At 41.8% G+C, this 14,588-nt stretch overlaps 1 protein-coding gene across 1 annotated transcript in view; it reads right to left on the reverse strand.

Annotated features, from left to right (window-relative positions):
• The window catches only part of OBSCN (obscurin, cytoskeletal calmodulin and titin-interacting RhoGEF), a 175,955-nt gene that overhangs the window by 41,633 nt on the left and 119,734 nt on the right, over positions 1-14,588 (reverse strand). Inside the window, exons 73-85 of the mRNA XM_010563262.1 lie at positions 14,171-14,371; positions 13,750-13,832; positions 13,143-13,316; positions 11,529-11,688; positions 10,353-10,469; positions 8,926-9,090; positions 7,408-7,566; positions 5,965-6,142; positions 4,184-4,297; positions 3,319-3,486; positions 2,941-3,043; positions 2,221-2,350; positions 968-1,073 (exon numbers count right to left, since the gene is read on the reverse strand). Coding sequence (XP_010561564.1) covers positions 968-1,073; positions 2,221-2,350; positions 2,941-3,043; positions 3,319-3,486; positions 4,184-4,297; positions 5,965-6,142; positions 7,408-7,566; positions 8,926-9,090; positions 10,353-10,469; positions 11,529-11,688; positions 13,143-13,316; positions 13,750-13,832; positions 14,171-14,371 — 1,858 coding nt within the window. The remainder of the gene's footprint in view (positions 1-967; positions 1,074-2,220; positions 2,351-2,940; positions 3,044-3,318; positions 3,487-4,183; positions 4,298-5,964; positions 6,143-7,407; positions 7,567-8,925; positions 9,091-10,352; positions 10,470-11,528; positions 11,689-13,142; positions 13,317-13,749; positions 13,833-14,170; positions 14,372-14,588) is intronic.

Consider the following 14,588-nt stretch of genomic DNA (forward strand, 5'->3'; position numbering starts at 1 on the left):
GGTTTGCTGGCATGGAATGGCCTGTGCCTATCCTAGTCCTCTCTCTTACCCTCCAAACCAGTAAGTTATCTATTATAGATCATCCCTTGGCTATATTATCTCCTGAACTGCTGCTGGGAACTGTTTGAGAGAGACCGCACTGGCTGGCCGATGCTCAGCCAGCCAAGGACACTTCCAAGATGTACGAAGAACCAATTTCCTATGCCATGAGATGTTCCTTACTCAGATGTAGCCACTGATTTAAATGCAGTTCTGATGGGTTTATACAGCAAGCATGTCTAACACACTGCTCGTGGAAATCCCTTTGATAAGATGGTAACTTTAGGCAGTCACAGCCTAAAGGTGTTAAGAAAGAGATGTGGTGTTGGATGGGTGTAAAATCAGTTGCTGTCACCCTACCAGTCCAGGTGAAACACGCATTAAAAAAGGAGTAGACTCTATGACTATGTGGTGCGTAATGCCTGAACAGTCCTAGATAATGGATGAACTAACATTGCTCAGGATATGCTGCTGTCAGTTCTGCTTTCTCAGTCGTTCCGGATGGTCTTCAGTGGTATTTCAGAAACGATCACAATATGCCTGCAGCTTTACTTACTGGCCCCTTTTTTTTCTCAGCAGCACGTAACTCATTCTGCCAGGCTGACACACATTTTCACATATTCAAACAGGAATAAGAATATTTTTCTTGCACTAGTGGTGGTGTGACATACCCTTCATTTGCTCCTCCTTTTTCATATAATGCATTTATGAGCATTATATGATGAAGTTGATTTTCCAGGTTTGGAAATCAACAGATGGTGATGGGTATAGAGCTGAGCTGCAGTATACCCATGCACATCTCAACAGACATACAGATATATGTACACCGACAATCAATATGGATAAGATGGCAAATGTATTTGATCCTCAGTGAGATGGTTTTAGAGTAATTCACTGACATACTCACAGAGCTGGTCAAGGATCATACCTTCTATGGTAATGGCTTGGTCTCCTCTCCTCTCCTGGGTCAGGGCTGCAGCACTGTGATGGTAAAGTTCTGCTCCACTTTTTGCAGACCCTAATCTGTTCACCAGCTAAAGAGAATCATGCAGTACCAAATGAAACGCAGGATGTTTTTGTATAATAAAAATCTTCCTATACTACATTACAAATTCGTTGCAATTTACATGACAACAGAAGTGGGCAAAGCTGTGACCCCAAAGCAGAGCTAGAGTTTGAACGAACACATTGCTGCTCAGTGGAGTTCGTGAAAATGCTTTACCACAAGTGGCTCGCACAGACAAGTTACGGCACATCAGCTCACTTAGTTAATTTGCACTTTGCTCTGCAGTCTGTGCCTTGGTCCTGAGGTAGCTCTGTCTCTACCAACAGGCACAGATTCCTGCTGTATGTCATTTAAGTAGTAAAGAAGGTTTTTTTGTTTATCATCCATTAATCGACTGGGTCTTAGCCAAGGGAATACTGGACCTTGGGATCTTAGCTAATGGCAAGTGCAAGGTAATGTGATTTTGCTAAAATTCTACTAGAAGTCTTTAAATTATATCAAACTTCCTACAAATTTCTGTGGAATAACTGTGAAGTTGCTGTGAGCTGAGCCGTTGGCCATGGGTCAGCTGACCCATGCTAATTTCCTAAATCGAGGTCAACTGGTTTTTATTGCTGAGCCCTGACAGCTTATAACTATTTTATTACAATGAATGCATAGACTATGACTAATTTTTAGAGAGTATTTTACAGCACATTTATTTTAATTTATTAGATACTTCCACGTATGCGTGCTTGTTAAATAAACAGGAATTTCTGTGGTTTACACTTCCATTTAGATTTAATTTCTTTCTTTTGGCTTTGGATGGTTTCTTTGTAGCAGCATGAATCTGTCCTAATTTAAACACGGTCCAGAAACAAAATGTCATGTCATAGTGGTCCTAAACTTTGTAAGAGGTACTTCTAGAGATCCAGATCTGAATTTAAGCTACAGAACAAGCTCACTCAGTTATTATTTGAACCACCAAACCCTCGGATTGGAATATTCTGAATCTTTTGGATGTTCACAATCCAGATCTAGTTCAGGAGAACCTGACTTTATATAAACTTTTTTTATGTGGCAGGCAGCAGCAATTACTCAGCCACTATTCTCATGCAAGGTGTCTCTCCCAGTAAAATGAATTCTCCTACCTATGTCATGTCAGAGAGCAGATCTTTAAAACTCTCCGAACTTACCTCACATTCATAGTGTCCCATATCTTCATTGGAAGGGTTCTTCACCACCAGGACTATTATGCCACTCCGTGGTTCACTGAAAGTCTGGTATTTACTTGTGTTCTTCAACAGTACACCATCTTTGTACCATCTGCATGTGGAAAACACTGAGTATAAGCCAGGAAAAAATATGCAGTGTCAAGAAGTCCCCAGCTCACTGATCCATCTGTCAGACCAGTGGGCAAACAACCCAAGAGTTAACCATTCGACAAAAGTTTGGATCCTGGAAGATGGGTCTACAGGTTGGCAGATCACACGTGGATACTAAACTGCACAGGTTTATGAGATTCTTCTCAGAAATTCTCATATAGGCAAAAGGGCTTCTAATCATGTGAAGCTATGCTGAGTTTTTGTCTGAATACCTCAGGCTGGTTGCTGATGAAATAAATTCAGGTGTAAGGCAGGGAGGATAAAGGAATGATAGAGTGTTGTCAGGGCATTAGATCTGATACAGTCCTATAGCAGGTATTATCCGTAGGTATTTCTTTTCAGATGTTAGCTAGAATAAATTGCTGAGAATCTCAGGAATGTTGGGATTGGGAAAAGCCAGCATTGGGATGGGGTTAAGGTGGAAGACACAGAGAAGAAAGGGTAATAACCTTGAAAGAAAGGGCAGGACACTCTTCTGACAATGCAAAATAGCAAAACAGGATTTGTCCTAGCGTGACTTGAAGAACTGACCTGATTTGAGGCCTAGGTGCTCCTTCAATAGTACAGGTAAACTGAGCATCTTCACCCTCGACAAAATAAGCATTTCTAACCTTGTTCACAAACCGTGGTGGCACTGCAAAGCAAAGATAAATGTAGCTAGTAGCTGAAAATATGATCAGATACAAAGGTTGTGCCCCTGACCAGATAATTCTTATGATGTCTTCACACAAGACACTAAAGATCAAATTTTTTCACCTAAGAACAACTGACTGCACCTGTACATCAAATAACTTTTTTAAAGTATTACCCAGTAGATGTTATACAGAACTTCTAGGATGTCTTAATATTTATGTTTAAGCTATTACATAGCAGTCCCCTTTAAAACGATGCATCTGTGCAGAACTTTACCTTGAACAAGGATCTTTCCTAAGGTACTGGCGTTTCCAGCAGGACTGGAAGCAAAGCACATGTACTGTCCTGAGTCAACACCCGTTAGGTTGTCCAAGATCAATGTGCAAGAACCATCGGGATCTTCTATTATAATGTGATGGGGATCCACCTCCACAGGCTTTCCATCTGAAAGACGAAGGGGGAAAAAAAAATTAAATAGCTTAGTATCAATTATGTTTTCTCCTTGGGAATTTCATCCAGCTTTTCTGCTTGAGAGGACTGAGAGCTTTATTTGCTTTTTTGCAGCTGATGTTGATAGTTGAGGAATGAGTTCTTCATCTTCGTCCAACTCTCTACAAAACATCCCCTGGGCAAAGCACTGCTGAGGGACCTCATACATCATCAATCTTCATTTAATTTGAAATTCTCCCAGAGTGTGCTCTGTGCTGTTATAGCTCTGATTTGCTAGCCACAGGAACACCTCCAAAGTGACTGTAAACATGCAGAACAGATCTTTACAAGGTGTGAACTTACAGCAAAGCTGTTTACTCTGCAATATGGTAATGCTGGGGAAAAGAATATGTCCACACAGCTGCCTGTGCTATGACATGGAAACATCTGAGCTAGTTCAAACAAGTTGTTCATTTACTAGAAGTTGTCTAACTACCACAAGATGTGGCTTCATAAGGGCTAATAGGCAAACCTGAAAAAGAAGGGTATATTAGCTCATAGGAAGATCTAAGTTACCTGGGTTGCTTAGTAGCTAACTTTAAGACTAGACTTGGGTATCTCTAGGTGGTCAGCTTTTAGATTACCCACTAACCAAAGCAATATAGACAAAGAACAAATTTGGAAGATGTACTTCATGGCTTGCCGCTCATACCTTTGTACCAGCTGACAGATGGCTTGGGAGCTCCTGTGACTTTGCAAGCCAGCTTGACTGTCTCTCCCAGCTCAGCTGTACACTCTGCCAGTTCTTCCTCAAAGTCTGGAGGTACTGAAACGTCAGAATAAGCATGTTAGTTTGGAGGAGGGGGGGGTCTGTCCATAGGGTGGCTGCTGCAAAGTAAGATAGGAATAGCTATAATTTTTGCAAATCTGTGAGGTTCAGAATGGGAAGCTGAACAGAAAATTTTAGCAGCTAATGACTTTCCAGGTGTCATGCTGTCCTTGCTTATCTGAGACTAAATTCAGTCTGTCAAATGTCTGTTGTTGGCTATAAAGATGGGCCATAAAAAAATGGGATTTGTTTCTGATCTGGAAGTATTTTCAGCCATGATTTTAATAAGTACATCCATTATTCAGACACAACACAGCTGCTACAGTTAGATAATTCCCCAGTTAAAATGCACCCTTGATATCCAAAATAGTATTCTGTTGGTCTCCATACAATAAAATCTATGCTTTGTTAAGGGACTTTTTTTTAACTTATTGCTACCATATGAAACTACGCAAAATTATTCTGATAGTCTTCCTCATTAGAACACCTCACTAAAAGCACAAAAATAAAATGCCCAGACTTGTTTTCAGTGTATATACACTAAACCCAACTCTGTTCTGGCATTTTAAGATGCCAAATTTCCTTATGCTATGAAGAACACCATTTCTAGCTTATACCTGGACAATAAAGATATAATAACCCTGCTGATAAATTTTGTGGATAGAAAATTGATGGAATCTCAAATGTCGGTGAGGATGAAGCAGCCTGAATGACAAGATAAAAATCCAAAGCAAACCCACGTGCGCAGATACAGCAATGTAAGCCAGAAGTCGAGTGGAGGATTTGGTACCCAACAAAGTCACAAGGGGCTTTATACTGGTATCAGCAGGACTCTGGGTCAGGTCCTGAGACTGGTTTTCCCACTGGAGTCTGATGCTCTTCATGCAGTGGGCCAGGGCCTTTGTCACCAAATCCTGTGGTCATCTCCCCTTCTGCAATCCCTGCCAGATCAAAGGCATCTCTAGTGCCAACTCTGCAATTTGTGTTTTAGAAGTTTCAGTAACGTGTTTCTCTTCTCCAGTCACACACATTTTCTGGGCTATTTTGCTGGAAAATAACGTCCTCTGCTTATTGACAAGAATGTATGAATATGAAGACAGGGAACTGAGCAACCACTTCAGTCTCTGACTCTGATCCTCCATCAGAGGCAACCCACATCAGTTGAAACGGCCAGGGATAGCCAGCTCTTCTCAGCTCATCAGCCTGTGTTTTCCACACTTGGGTTACGGACATTGAAGAGTAATTAGAAAGTTACTCATCTGCTCTGCTATTGCCTAAAAACCTCTACAGGTCCTGTGGGACCTCTGTCATGTAAACTTAATCATTTCAGTGATATACAGTCTTGGCTCCCTTGATGGTAAATGGAGAGAGTCAAACACCACTGTCCCATCCTGGTAAAGATACCTTCCCCAGCTCAAGTGGAGGACCTAACACTGCTATAATTATTCCGGTTAAAGCTTATTGCACGCTGTCAAGTCACGTGCGCTGTTATTTACAGAAGTCTGTGATGTGATTAAAGGAAAAACCTCTAACCCTAGTTCAGTTTAAGAGGTGGCAAATGACCCTAGATGGTTTCTCTCCTTCTTTTGCTAATCTCCTTCTTGAATCAGAGAGACCACCCAACAAAAAACTAAGAGGTCTGGGCTATCTCAGGCCATACTCACTCCAGACGGGCTCGCTGATCCGCTGCTGTATGCCACAGATCTCCTTCACCCAGGAGTTCTTGATATTTACTGTACGTGCCTGAAGGAGGTACTTGCGGACCAAGTCCTCCCGTTCGTGCCAGATCTCAAACGCCCGGTCATCCCCTTCCACAAGGTCGTTCACGTCTATGTTGTTCAGCTGCACGACAGGAGGACAAGAAAGTCAACGCACATCCTGTGTTCTTAAGGCTGAATTTCCCACAGCTAAAAACCCAGAGTTTAGGACAGTTCAGATCCAGCCTTTGTGAACCAGAACAGTCTTCAATCACGGCTTGAAATGGAAACAACTATTAATCACCAGCAAGTCTCCTGCTACCAGTGTGTGCCCTCTTTGGTGGACATGAGTTGTGCCATTCCCATTAAAGCTATATCAGATGCTCCAACAGCAAAATGGATAATTTACACTACTTTTAAAGATTTTTCAGATTGCATGAGCAAGGCAACGTGGCTTTGGCTGAACAACAACCAGGGACACTTCGCAATCCTTTCCCCAGTATACTTGACTTTCTGGGTGCCAAACAGACATTTTCCTGGGACTAGTTATCGCATTTCAGGGAAGTAACATCTGGGATTAAAGTGTATCCCAAGGGTGGGACACACTGGCCCTGCAGTGCAGCGCTGTTGGGCCCAGGAACAACACGGTTAGGGGCTACATGAAAAGAAGTTACAGAGCAGGCACTCTCTGGACAAAGCATCCCTTTCTTCTTGGAAAATAAACTCTGCGTATGAATATCAGTGAGGACAGTGATAAGGACTTTTGGAAGGCCCCGACTGGGCTTGGTCAAGAACTCCATGGGTTTTTTGTTTGGTTGGTTAGTTTTTACTGGAGTTGAGCATCTGCTGCCTTGGGAAAACTCTTTCTGAATTTTCCTGCAGTTTTAACCTGAGCCCTGAATGTCTGAAGATGAGCTGGTCAAACCCCTTGAATTTTTCATTTCTAAACAGGAATTCGTGTCAGGGAAGGACATAACCAGCAGAAAGTACCACTGGGAATGTAGCATATGACTAAAACAGCATTTCCTCCAATTTACTACCAACATTACAGAGTGCCAAAACCGAAGATCTACCAATGCTAGCAAATACTATAGACAGCAAAATTTTGCGCACTTATGCAGTTAACTCAATGAGCTAACAGCCGTGGATAAACACTTGTGCATATAATCTCATTGCTTCACTGTAAAAATCCACCCATGCTTCTGACAGTTTCTGACATGTTTCTGACAGGTTTAACAGAGAGATTTTGGGGTAGACATAGATTCTACTTGTGGTTTAAAAACTTTTGGAAACAAAGCAATATCTCAAAAGGATTAGTGAAATGTCCCATTTAGATGACCAGAAGCTGGATATAAACATGAAGTTCTCAATGACAGAGAAATGCTCTAGGTGAGGTTATGATGGTCAGACCTTCATGATGTTCTTAAAGATGTAACTGTAGGTGTCTGTCTTTGTGTCTCGCTTCGGTTTGCAGATCACAATATAATTTTTGAAGAGAAAGACATGTCTTTTGTGTCCTTTCCATGCCACTCTAGCTCCTGGAGCTCCTTCCCACACAATGAAGTGGCCCTGATAGGAAAAAAGAAGGAATAGCACATAGTGATAACTCTGGACTAATTACCACGATGATGTCCCACCATCATTTTTCAGTGAACTGATAACAAACGTTTACTATTACATTGTCACTTTATGTGTCTCTAGTTTGTTACACCACAGCAGACTGTTTCTAATGCTAAAGCTGATGCATCAGACTGACAGCACCAACAGGGATGCACACAGTGGTTGTCATTACTTTGACCTTTACGTGGTATTCTTTGTTGCCAGAAAAATACAGAGCTCATGTCAAGTAGGCACACTCCACTAGTACTAGTGATAATGGAAAATTATATCCTGTGTGTTATACAGACACTTTATCCGTTCACTTGGTCTCCTTCACCAGAGCAGGACATTCATTTCATGTACCTTCAGACACATACAGGTCAGTTAGTGACATGGCTTCCCCCTTGGCATCATTAGGGAGAAATAAGTGCTCTTGGGGTATGATTCACTGGACTCTTTTTTTTTTTTTTTTTTCAGATGTCTAAATGTGGATAGATGAATCCCCACCAGAGGGTCTCACTATCACTGTAATTTAGTCTTACAACTCCATTCAGCAATACACTGTGATTCCCATGGAAGACATAGGATACAAACAGGCAGAGTAAGTGGCTTTCCCAGCATGACACAGTAAGTGTACAAAGAAACAGGAATTTGAGTAAGGTGCTGAAAGTCCCAGACTAATGTCCCAATAGCTGGCTCATCTTTCCTCTGCGCTCCTAAAACACACCTCTGTTTCATGAAAAAGACCTGGAGAAGCACACAGGTCTTTTGAAGATATATGAACAGCCGTGGGAGAACATCCATAATTTGATCTGAAGTTTTCACATGAAGCATATGCAACGTATGCTATGCTACCTTGGACTGACATCCCAGCCAACTAAGCTCTTTGAAAGAACTGTGTCAAATGGAGGCATGTAGATTGAAAAGGCCCAGTGAGCTTCTAACACTTGAGGAATCAACATGAAAACCCACTGATGCCAGTAATTCCAGGAGTTGGCCCATGTGGCTTGCCAATAATAAGAGAGGAGGAGAAAAAAAGAAAATGCTTTAAAAATCATCTGGGGGCCCAAAACAAGTCTGTTCCTGTTTGATGAGCAGGTTGGAAAGGCCAATAACTACATTATGTGTGAATTGCTCCATAAACATCTATGCCCTGGTGCTTCAAACCTTAATGAAGCCAGGAGCCCCATCTCTGAACAATAAGAAAGGCAATAAGCAAATACTCTCTTCCAGGTATGTTTTCTAAAGAAGTGTCTTGTAGGACCTAAGGCTACTTAGAAAGTAAGAAGGCATGCATAGCACTCGTACTGACTGAGAAATTCCAGTTACCTGTCGGATGGGTTCACCAAGGCTTTCCAAGGTCCCTGGATAATTCTCAATGAGTGAGACGTGGAGGTTGTTTTCTGCTCTTCGGGTGAGTGCAGACACAACGGCATAAGCCTGCTCCAGCAAAGTGCAGTTTTGGCTATTTCTTGCTTTGTTTCGGATTAATTCCTGTATATGAATGAAAAAAATGTTACCGGGAGGTCAGAAAAAAACCCAAAACCATTTCCTTGATAGCCAAAGAGTTTCTCAATATCTGTTCCAGCTCTTTCTTCTGAGCAACTTTTGTCCCATTCTTTCACCATGTGCTGTTTAGCTACTGAGGTCTCCTCTTTCCTACCCGTTCTGCAGCCTCATTGACTAGCCAGTCTGGCTTTTCCTTACATCAGTTGATATTAGACAAAGACAAAGTTGAAGCAAATACCAGATATGCATCAGTGACTGAAAACTAAAAACCCCAAAGCAATCCTAAATGTATCCATTGCATTTCTCTTGTGCTTACCCTGACGATACCATGAGGCAAGCAATTCATGTGGCAGTGCTAAACTAAGGGTCATTATTAGATTAAAAACAAGAGAGGGTGGAAAAAATATGAAATGGCAGTTATCCTTTTCTTCCACATTTGTTCCTGTTCCTCTCTTTTAGTGATGAAAGCATGCTCACTCTCTCTTCCAAGAGACCCTTTAAAGTGTTGGTGTTTGTGTGCAGGCAGGGGTTCAAAATTAGAAACTTAATTTGAACCTTCTTGAAACTATTCAAACTGCTCACTTCTGTGATGCTAGAATACAGAAATGTTTTTGCAGTCTTCTTTCTGACTATCTTAGTGCTATTTCCCATGAAAAATACTCTTAAAAAAATGCTACTTTGAAACTTTCATTTGTGGTCTTGGCTAGAACCTGAGATAGTAGGACAGATGAAAGCTTGAAAGATGAAACATTTCAGGATGGTAGAATGGGGCAAAGCATTTAAGAAAACAAAAATTTCATCTTACTATAGTGTCAGTATAAAACACAAGGAGATAAACTGGTAAGTTAGTATCTTACACATTGGAAATTGTTTTTTTTTATAACATACCTGTTGCTGAGTGTGAAGCAAATTCATACTTGTCTTGGATATATACATACATGTATTCATATATATATGTATATAACCATATATTCTTATATATACATATATCTAAAGATCATTCAGATAAAGCTTGCTGAACTTTATGTGGTTGGAGACTGTGAACCTCTACCTGGATTTACATTTACAAAACTATTTAGAGAGCACCATCACTAGCAACGATTACTGTCTTACTCAAGCAGCTTTCAACTGTAGTTGCATCAGAAGAAAGCCAAGTAATATGAAATAAAAATAGTCTTTTTCTACACAAGCTGCAGAGCACAGAACATAAGCTTATCAGATGTAAGTGTATAACAAAAGCTTTTCACCTTGATTATAGTCTGATACTGCTGGATCCTGTTTATGGGTTTTTCCAGGTAGTGCTGCAGTGGTGGGATAAGTGGCTGTGAAGGATCTTCATTAGTTAAAATTTCATCTGTGTATCTCTGAAAAAATACATAGAAGAACAAGGAAAGGTTGTTACAAAGAACAATAGAAAAGATTACTCCTTTGAAAATGCTCATTTGATGCTGGTTCATAGACCTAACTCAGCCAAAGTTGGAAAGCTCTATGAGACCTTACTACCCCAGATTTTGGAAAGCTGTAACCCTCCCCCATCCTTTACCAGCTAGTTATTATTTTAGACTACAAGATGTCCGAAATGCTGAATATGTCTGCTTTTCCAGTGCAGGACTGATGATGGGCAAATGTGATCCAAATCTTGCGGAACCAGATGGTGCAAAAGGAAAGATCAGCCTCTTTGGGGGGTGGGAGGGCAGGACTGGGTGAACTTGGTGCCAGCAACTGGTGCCAGACCTTGGTCGAGAGTGGTCCGTGTGTTTGCAGTGCAATTCACCGGCAAACTTTAAGCTGGACTAGCTGCAAGTAGGAGACCCAGGATCCGGGCATGGATATTAGGGAGGCTGAGAGCTTGTGCTGATAATTTGAGGGATCTGTGAACGTGAACGCGTGTGTTTGTTTTCTAGTGAGCATCAAGCTGGACTAGCCGGTGAGTAGGAGACTCATGGAGAGGGTAAAAGCGCTCAGGACCGAGGCGTGGGTATCGGATCCATGAACATGCATGTGCTCGTGGATCTGGAGTGTTGTGTGTGTTTTCACTAGTGAACTTCAATCTTGAGCAGCTGGAGCAGAGAAACAGGATTTTCCTATCTATACTTATGTTTTATGTGAGTTTGCTTGGTTTTACAATGTGGTGGCCCTTAAAACATCCTTTAATTACAGTTACATAATTACAGCCACATTTGTATCTGTATAGTCTTTATAATATTCATAAATATATCAGTATATGTAAATATGTTCTCATATTGATTGTGCTGATCAGGAAGAGCTAGACAGTGGATACAAAATTATTACGTTTAGCAATGATTTCCCACAAAAATATTTAATAATCCTTTTCAGGATCATATCTGTGATTAATAACCACATTTCTTGATGCAGTGGATTATAGGATGCATGTTCAGCAGGTACTTTGGCTACTGTTTTACCTTGTAGAAATCCTGGACGGCTTTGCTGACAACAATCGACTCAGCCTGTACCCTCCCCACGAGGTACTGGATGTACTTATTAAACTCTGCTTCGTGCTTGATAAAGCACATGGCCACATCATCATCAGTGTCACATTTCTGCAAGCCTTGGAGGAAGACACTGTGGAGACAAAGAAAAAAGGACATCTGAGGAGAAGGTGATGGAATGAGGCTAGAACACAGCCCCAGCAGCCAGACCTTTAAATCAGGCAATTTCAGGTTAACACACATTAAAGGAAATGACAGAGGGAAATGAGGGATATTGCCATGTTAGCATTAAAATTCTCAATGTGTCGTCATCCAGCATGATGCTGTCCCTCTTAGCTGGAATGTATGAAATGCCCTGCAAGGAAGGTAGGGATTCTTTTCAAGGGCTTAGCTCAAGTTGGGAAGTTAACCCCTCCCCAGATTCTTTTGCCTCAGTTTAAGGATCAATGAGCCATCCACGTGAGTGAAGATAGAGATCCTCATTCTGCTTCACAAAGGATGTTGAGACAGGTTCACATGCAGAAAGGTTTTTAGCAGTCGGTAGCTGATGACATACATCAGCTCTAGCAGTTGAAGTTACTTTTGGGGAAAAACAAAAGGAGAGGGAGAAGAAAGGGAGGAAAGAGAAGGGAAAACTCTTCTCGTGGCCCAGCCAGGAAAAGTGCCAGATATCCCACATCAGCGTCCTCCCCATTGCAGAAGCGGTGCCCCCCATAATGATTTCCCCAGAGTAACAATATATTTTTCATTGCAACCTGCTCGAACTCCTTATTGGTTGCTCCTGCTTACAATACCGCTAGCACTGATTGGAGCACGCGTTGATTGGGGAAGATGCTGCACGTTCACTGGCTGTTGACCTGTGTGCATGCATATTATTGATGCCCCCCTAAGGTAAACTGAAAGTGAGGACCACAGAGTAGGAAAATAGGGAAGAAAGGGCGATTCTCATGCTGTTGGCAGGGACTTCCCATGAGAATGATCGCTTCCCAAGAGGGCAAGGGTATCAAGGTGTAAAAGGAAGCCCCTTAGCAATGGAAAGCCTAAGGCACATAAGATATTGTACTACACCTCCTCTCCCTGGCAAGTAAAAGTATTTCAGCCTGGACCTTGGGAAGTCACTCTGTGAACAGCAGATCTGCAGTAAATCCTTTTTTGGACTAGGCAGAGGCGTTGTGCCACAGTGTTGTACCTGGGCAGCCTGCTACAGCTGGGTGTGTTTTGAATGCATGGGTGCTAGCATCAGTTTTAGATGAATGTATGTCTCTATGAAGACACCGCTGAAGTGCCTGTGAGACCATGCTGCCCTTTTATAATAATTCACTGTTTCTCTGCTAATTTTGCTTAAAAGTGTCAGAAATAAGCTGGACATATGAAGCCTTGAAACTCTGAAAGGTATTACGGGAGTCCCAGCCCTGTGCTCTGACTTAAGCTATGCCATCATCTATCATCCAAAAAGGACCATCAATTCCCTTGCATCTCAGCACTGCCCGTGCTCCACATCCTTCACTGTAATAATAGTTACCGCGGCTCTGACACCAGGTACTTGAGCCACTCTGGTCTCAGATGAAGGCACGTGGGAATGCCCACCTGGAATGAAAACGAGCAATGTCATCAATATTTCTGAAGATGGTGGATTTCTGACTGGCGACAGCTCCCGGGACATTGGGACAGGTCTCGGTGAACTTAAGATGATGAGTCTGGAGGAACTGTAGATCTTGAATGTAATCCTCTTCTGAGATCAACAGCTCTTGAATAAGAACGCTGAAGGGAAGACGAATAGGCAAAAAGAAAGCACAGAACATCACAATTATCCTTGACATGCTGAAAAGACTTCCTCAGATATAGGGTAGCCCGAAGTATAGACGTACTGAAGTTTAGGATTTTTGTGAAATCAGAGAGCTTCCAGAAGTACATCATGTAAACCCCTTCTTTCAAGTCACCCGATATGATTTAAATTGCCTGGGATTTTCCTAGGCTGAAATCAATGGTAAAAATCAATCAAAGATAAAAAATTACAGGTCTGAGAGAATCCTGAGAGAATCAAGGGTTTGCCTGATTCTGGGAAAGGGAACATGGCAGGACTCAGCAGAACAAAACCAGTGACTCTGAGGGAAGGGACCTAGATGCCAACATTCATGTTACTTCAGAAGGCAGAAAAACTCAAAGGTGCAAATACCAACTGACATAAGCTCACCTTAGCTTCCTTTTATATTCATCTTCAGAAACAAACTCTCCAGGGAACTCAGGAGCTTCTGTTGTTCCCCACTCTGGTGACAACTATAATACAAGAAAAAAAGAAACATTATTCTTTTAAGTTAACAGTGCTTTTATCAATGCACACTGAGGAATATTCCTTGTGTGTTCACAGTCCCTTTCAACAGTTCCTAAACTGGTGTGAAATGTATTTTTTGCTGGAGGATGATTAGGTCTTTCAAACCCAGACACCCCCACACATATACAGAAATGTTGTCTAATCAGAACATGAAAAATCCCAATCATGTTACAGGCCCCTTCAACAACCTCTTCATCCATCACTCCTTGCAGAAGTGATGGCACTGAACCGCAACAGGAGCAAGTAATTTTACATGAGAAATAAACACAGCGTGATCTGTCACCTTTAATTTTTTGTCCAGATAAGCTGGAGACACCCAACCCTGTCGAGAGGGGCTAGATTTTGTGGGTTTAGTCCTGACCAGCCACTTCAGAGGATGAGCTGAATCAAGGACTTCCACATATTGGCCTTCCTTCAAGGTGATGGTCTCCCTGTCAGGAGCAGCAGGCACGTAGTCAGCTGTGACCATGTAGACGTCAAAGATCTGCAAGCATGAAACGACAGTTACCGGGTGCTCTGAATACAGAATACAGTAACACCAGCAGAATGTAAGTGCTTATCTGTGTCTAATGTTTTATTCTCCAGCCCTTGTGCAGCAAACAGAATCACTGTTTGCATTTTGTAAGGAGAAGACTAAGTCTCTAGGAGGCTCAGGCCATATTTTCAAAACTATCTGAGGTGTTTTGGATTTACACCATGAA

The sequence above is a fragment of the Haliaeetus leucocephalus genome, unplaced genomic scaffold, assembly GCF_000737465.1.
Source record: "Haliaeetus leucocephalus isolate CR32 unplaced genomic scaffold, Haliaeetus_leucocephalus-4.0 Scaffold0, whole genome shotgun sequence".
In the NCBI taxonomy this organism is placed as follows: Eukaryota; Metazoa; Chordata; class Aves; order Accipitriformes; family Accipitridae; genus Haliaeetus; species Haliaeetus leucocephalus.